General features: G+C 33.3%; 1 protein-coding gene across 2 annotated transcripts; it reads left to right on the top strand.

Annotated features, from left to right (window-relative positions):
• The first annotated feature begins 3,091 nt into the window (after positions 1-3,091).
• Positions 3,092-5,428, top strand: LOC132623504 (DNA-directed RNA polymerase II subunit RPB1-like). Of its 2 annotated transcripts, XR_009576259.1 has the most exons (4): positions 3,092-3,605; positions 3,877-3,962; positions 4,617-4,856; positions 5,099-5,428. XR_009576259.1 is itself a non-coding variant. In XM_060338271.1 (2 exons), exons 1-2 carry the CDS (start codon positions 4,545-4,547, stop codon positions 5,105-5,107), a joined length of 321 nt encoding a protein of 106 aa, XP_060194254.1. In that variant the 5' UTR covers positions 3,973-4,544; the 3' UTR covers positions 5,108-5,428. The 2 variants fall into 2 exon arrangements, 1 of the variants encoding a protein (XP_060194254.1); XM_060338271.1 differs by lacking the exons at positions 3,092-3,605; positions 3,877-3,962 and having other exon boundaries at positions 3,973-4,856.
• Positions 5,429-6,000: the final 572 nt, after the last annotated feature.

Raw genomic sequence — 6,000 nt, 5'->3', positions numbered from 1 at the left:
TGTTTATTGTCTTCTCTTGGTTCAAATAGTGTGGGAAGTTTCGACTTGGGTATTTCTTCCGCTGTTACCTCGTCGTGCAATTTGGTTATTGCTTGTTTCTTCCCAGCAAAGTGTTGGGTGTGCGAACAAAGTACCACATTGATAGCTGAAAAGAAAAGGAAGATACTTATAAGGAGTTGGACACTCTCAATGATGTGAGGCCTTTTGGAGAAAACCGTGCGGGCTTGGCCCAAAGCGGACAATATCACAGCATGTTAAGAGTATCTTTGGGCCGTTTTAGCCCAACAACTGGTATCAGAGCCAATGGTTTGGCAGGACGAGTATGAAGATGGCGGAGTGTGGCGTGGGGCCCAGCTTAGTGTCTTTGCCCGTCTATGGGCCGGTTTACGACCTTTACCCGTAGCTTTGAAGACGCATTCACAGCCTTTGGGCTTCGGTGACCGTAAATACTCTGACCGTGTGGGTGGCACACAGACATGTTGAATCTCTGACCCGTGGTATGATAATGAGCCACGTGGAACTTAGTTCGAGGGGGAGATTGTTGGGTGTGCGAACAAAGTACCATATTGATAGCTAAAAAGAAAAGGAAGCTATTTATAAGGAGTTGGACACTCTTAATGATATGAGGCCTTTTGGAGAAAACCGTGCGGCTTGGCCCAAAGCGGACAATATCACATCATGTTAAGAGTATATTTGGGCCGTTTTAGCCCAACAGTCAGAAAGGTTAAAAAGTTGATGAATCTGTATTTAATTTATGTTTATATTATTGTATTTTCCCGCGCTTCGTGCGGTTATTAAAGAGATTATTAAATTTATAAAATAATATTTTATTAAATTATTATTATTTGCGAAGTTAAACACATTCTTTTATATTGTCATTTCTTGAAGTATTCTTTTAAGATTTTAAGCTATTAAGAATGTAATTTATTTTAGTTTTCATGCATATGGGTACATAGGGATACGATCTTCCAAGTGAATCTTCTTTTTTCATCTCATATTTACAAATCTTTAGTTTCTTTCGCTACTTCATGCGTCTTTTTTAAAGCAAAATGTCAGCAAAAAAAAATTAGAAATAAAGTTTAACAAAATTCGTTAGTAGCTTATTGACGTTCCTTAATTTGTGTTGATCAATGTTGAATCGCTGACGTTAGATCAAGGACTAGCCTATCTTCACTATGTGATGCTTAATTTGTCAAGATCGTTTATTTGATAAGCCTTCTCATTTTTTCTATCTCATCTCAGCCAAACATCAAAATCAATCCTATTTGAAGCAAGTAATTACGCTCCTCATTAATGCTTAGCTTTTTTCCAATATTGGCCATAGTTCCTTTTGGAGATTAATTAGGAAACATATTAGTGTTCATAATATATTTGCCGTCAAACAATTTTATGCAAATAACCTGTGAAAGGCGAAGAACAAAATTAGTTTAAAAGCATCATTAATAGTAAAAGTGGAATTTTTAGTATAAGCAAATCACTTTTGAACTTCGTATATGCAAATAATCTTCCTGCGCTCTATTTTTTTTCCGCTTTGCCAGGGCCACTGTTAGCATCTATATCTATATATCTATATATATATATATATATATATATATATATATATATATATATATATAAAAGAAGAGGTACAAGCAATGTGATTAAATCAAGTGGAAAGCTAATAGCAAACCACTTGGCAATTTTAAGACAACAATGATAAGAATTAGGACAAAGTTTTTAACATTTTTTAAAACATTCCAAAATTAAAAAAATAATTTATGGAAAATAAAGTTTTAACATTTGAATTTAAAACAAGCAACACTTATCCGCGTTTAGGATGAAGCTTTAAACTTTATCCTTAACAATATCACAATCCATTCAAACTCAAGCAATCTGTTAAAAAAAGAGTTATGTACCACATTAAATTCAATCAAAGGGTATTGACGATGCTCTCAACAGAAATGAAGAAACAAAATTGGAAATTTCTACAGCTAAAGGGAAAGAGAAGAAGAGACAAGAAGAACAAAGTGGTTGATCTGCTTTTTAGTTCGTAGTACTTGATCTGAGAACATTAGGTCTGAATATGAGGCATCATTTTCTATTTATACTCCTGGGCCTACACAGCTTTCGGTTATAATTTATTTGGGCCAAGTCTCAGCAGATGTGGGTTATAATTTATTTGAGCCAAGTCTCAACAGATGCAACATGGTTTATTTGGCCCAAGTCTCAGCAACACAGTGCAGGCCCATGTCCATCAGATCAACATACAAATAAAATCAAGATACAAACAAAATACAACCTGTACACAACTTGTATTTTTGTATTTATATTTTATTTTAGTAGACACCTATAAATATTTCATTTGGTTTGTTAGACAACAACATATATAGTATAGGGACATGTGTAATAGTACAATTAGTACAATATTCCTTGAATATTTTTAGATGCTCTGGGTAGTGTATAAATCCACAGGCTTGTACAGATTTGAGAATCAAGAAATACAACAGAAATTTTCCAGTGTCTTCTTCATTTCTAATAAAGGGTCCTATTTTAATTCTTTTAATAAAAGTGATCCAAACCGTACAGCTTTTGAGTTTGAGAGAAAATATTAAAATTTTGAGTTTGAGAGAAATTTCAAAACTCAGTTTTCAACAAGGAGTACGTCCATATTGATTCATATTAAAAAATCTGACGTTTATCTCTTTTTCTTTTGCCATTATCTTTTGTCAAATAATCATTTAATAATAATAATAATAATAACAACAATAAAAATTGCTAATTAATACATGTAATAATAATAATCTATAAATATAAAGTGAAGGATTTAAAATTTTAAAAGCTAAAGTTTTCTTAATTAACGAGAGTCGAGAGCAAGCTAGAAACAAATATCGGCACGGGGACATTCTCAAATGCATATACCTTTTTATCTTTGCTTTGTTAATTAACGAAAAGAACAAAAAAAAATGAATAGAAGTTAATCTTAAAGATAAAGATAGAGATATTATATGCAGATATTACTCCTCCTACTAACTAATTATCTTCATTTACACATATTGAAATATATTATGTGTATTTGACTCTATCCTAAAAGAGTCCTACTCCTGAACAAAGTTCTACACTTCTACTAGGATGCATTTCAGTAAAAGAGTCATATTTTAATCCAAACTGCACAGCTTTTCAATTTCTTGTATAAATTGGTATTCTAAGAATCTCGATAACATAGTTCAATTTCAACATTGGAAAACAAATACGCTGTTCAATATATACTTCAAAAGCATGTCTCCCTGAATTGACTTTATTAGTGATATATGGAGTACTAAGATGATGTGGAATTTAAAGGTTCGCGTAGTGTCGCTAGAGATGCTGCTGGGGGATGAGAAGGTATGTATACGGTTTGGATATTTTATTACAAAATCGTCTTTATTTCATGGTTGTATGATCTCAATCTTCTTCACAAAGCATAGAAATCAAGAAATGGTTGAATACCAATCAGTGGTTCGGTGAAGGTGGAAAAATTATGACCAACATGGTAGTGAAGCACTAATTTTTAGTGACAGAGAGGAGGACATTGCAGAACTAGAGGAAGAGAAACGTTATTTCTATGAGAGGGAGGACAAAATTCTTTGGTGAGTTCACACAATATAGTTTGTATACAACTTCATAAAACATTAACATTTATGGCAAGTGCGAGGTGGTTATATTACTCTTTATCATTTTGTTGTTTTCTGATTTTTAACTTATGCCGATAGTAGGTGGATGAGATGACCAAAAGGTTTTGTACAAACGAGTCTTTAAGCTCCCAGCAGTTACATTTTCCTAAGTTTCGTATAGACTTTTGTTTAAGAGATTAAGTTACTTCTTATCACTGAGAAGTATTATGTCTTGATGTATGTGCAGGGATTCAGTATTGAATGTAGAGGACTTTGTGAAATTTCATTCTGGCGTGAAGCATGGAGATATTGTCGGAATTACTAAATGTCTAGGTGTGGTATTCTTATTTCCTGTTAGTTTATGACAGATGTTCTCTGCGGTAATTTTGGTCTTGGTGGTAAAAAACAAGTTCTATTAGAAGAGAAAAGTTACTCTCACTATCACTCCATCATGTACTTAAACACTATTGATTAATGTAATTGAAAGGAACTGGAAACAAAATGTGTTAATGTGTACGTACTTTATAGGATTGGTGTACTATTGCATATTGATAGGTAAGATTTGCATGTGAAGTTATGATCATATTTAATACCATAATCAGTGAACTACATTTGTTTGTTTAGTTAGTGTTTATCATCTCAGGTTATTTAGTGTTTGTTTGGCCATTGGTTAGAGTAATGCAGATATTAGTTATGCTAGGTATTAGTAATACAAGATTATATGGCGTCACTGTTTCTGGATAAGTGAGATTGAAAGGTGTGTTTTGTTCATTAGTATTAATGGAGTAAGTTGTAAGTGTGTAAACCATTAAATGTGTAGAGTTGAGGTTTGCCAATGTTTTCTCTCTCTGTTCGAAAATGACAAGGAGAGGTTTAGAAACTAGCTGAAGGAATTGGTCTGTATTTATTGTCTGGATGGTTGTTTCTGATGCTGAATATAGCCCTGAGATGGATTATCAAATTTGTGGTTTTACCGACTTTGTGCAGGAGGATTCAAAATTCAAGCAAGCCGTAAGAATCAGGAATCCCAGAAAGAGGCTGAAAAAGATGTGGATACCTGCCAAAAATAAAGCAAAATGTGCGGACTGGATGAAATCGATGTACAAGGTCAAGATTTTGAAGCACCTATCGAAAAGAGTAAGGGTGATAGGATGCAAAAGATATAGTGACGACCCGGAACAGGTGCAAGAACCAGTTGAAAGGAAACAACAACTCTCTCTTGAAAGGGTATGTGAATGTTTCCCGTAACTAGGTGTTCTGATTTGCTTGGGACGACCTCTCACGCGCAAATAGATATATTACTTAATTTGTTATCTATGTACATCTGTATGTATTTATCGTGTTGTATGAGTGTGTGTTTGTATGTTTGTCAGCATGTGTGTGAAAATCAGAAATTTTTCATATTTCTTGAGATTTGTTGGGATAATTAACCTAACAGTAGATTAAGGAGAAACTTATTTGAAATTCAGGACAACTAAGTGGAGAGCATTGCTAGCGGGTGCAATTGGCAGGCCATTAATGCTTCTTGCTGGTAATACGTAGCACATAAACTTGGCAATTTACATTCTTATGCCCGCGGCTGTGTTGGAATCACGTTGTGGAATAAATAGTAAGCGGTTTGGGAGCATATGCAAGTCTTTAACTTAGGCTCATGGAGACATTTTCCTTATGTGTGTATCCCCTTCACAAATCCTGTAACCATTGTTTTTCTTCTTTTGTGAGGACCTAATTTCATGTAAAAACATACCTTAATACCCTTTTTCTTTAATATACTTCTTATATATGCTTTATACATATAAAACGTTATTATTACTGTGTAATTTATTTTCTTTCTAAACAACATAAAAATGCAATTTTTATGCATTGTTAGCACAACATTGTTGATAAACTGTAAAATTATGAACAAGTAAATATCTCTTCTTTCATCTTTATTTAATCTTTTAAGTCGTTGTGTCCTTATTTTAACATCTTAGGCACAATATTTTTAATGATTCATTTCTTTTGAAGCGATACGCGCATTGCGCGGGTACGTATACTCCTATATAAAATAGGAGAGGTATAAGCAATGTGGTTAAGCCAAGTGGCAAGCTAATAACAAGCCACTTGGCAATTTTAGGACAAAGTTAATGGAGATAGTAATAAAACTTTTGAATTGGTTAATTTGAATTGAAATATATCTTGAAGTATTTGAATTGGAAAATATTAGATTGTTGGAGTAAAATTAGATTTTCATTAGTATTAAACTACTAACCCACGGATGAAGAGTTCTAAATGAACTCCTACTATTGCCAAAACTTATCCTATCCGATATTATAAAATAAACCACATTTTCTTGAAGATCTTTTTAATTGCATTGCATTCTCTATTATTC

The sequence above is a fragment of the Lycium barbarum genome, chromosome 12 (genome assembly GCF_019175385.1).
Source record: "Lycium barbarum isolate Lr01 chromosome 12, ASM1917538v2, whole genome shotgun sequence".
NCBI classification, from domain to species: Eukaryota; Viridiplantae; Streptophyta; class Magnoliopsida; order Solanales; family Solanaceae; genus Lycium; species Lycium barbarum.
Note: the sequence above shows the minus strand (reverse complement) of the source record. Positions and strands in the feature narration are given on the sequence as shown.

What these genes read in the sequence shown, in the direction of transcription:
- LOC132623504 (XM_060338271.1), top strand. Translation starts at nt 4,545, where the DNA reads ATGGTTGTTTCTGATGCTGAATATAGCCCTGAGATGGATTATCAAATT.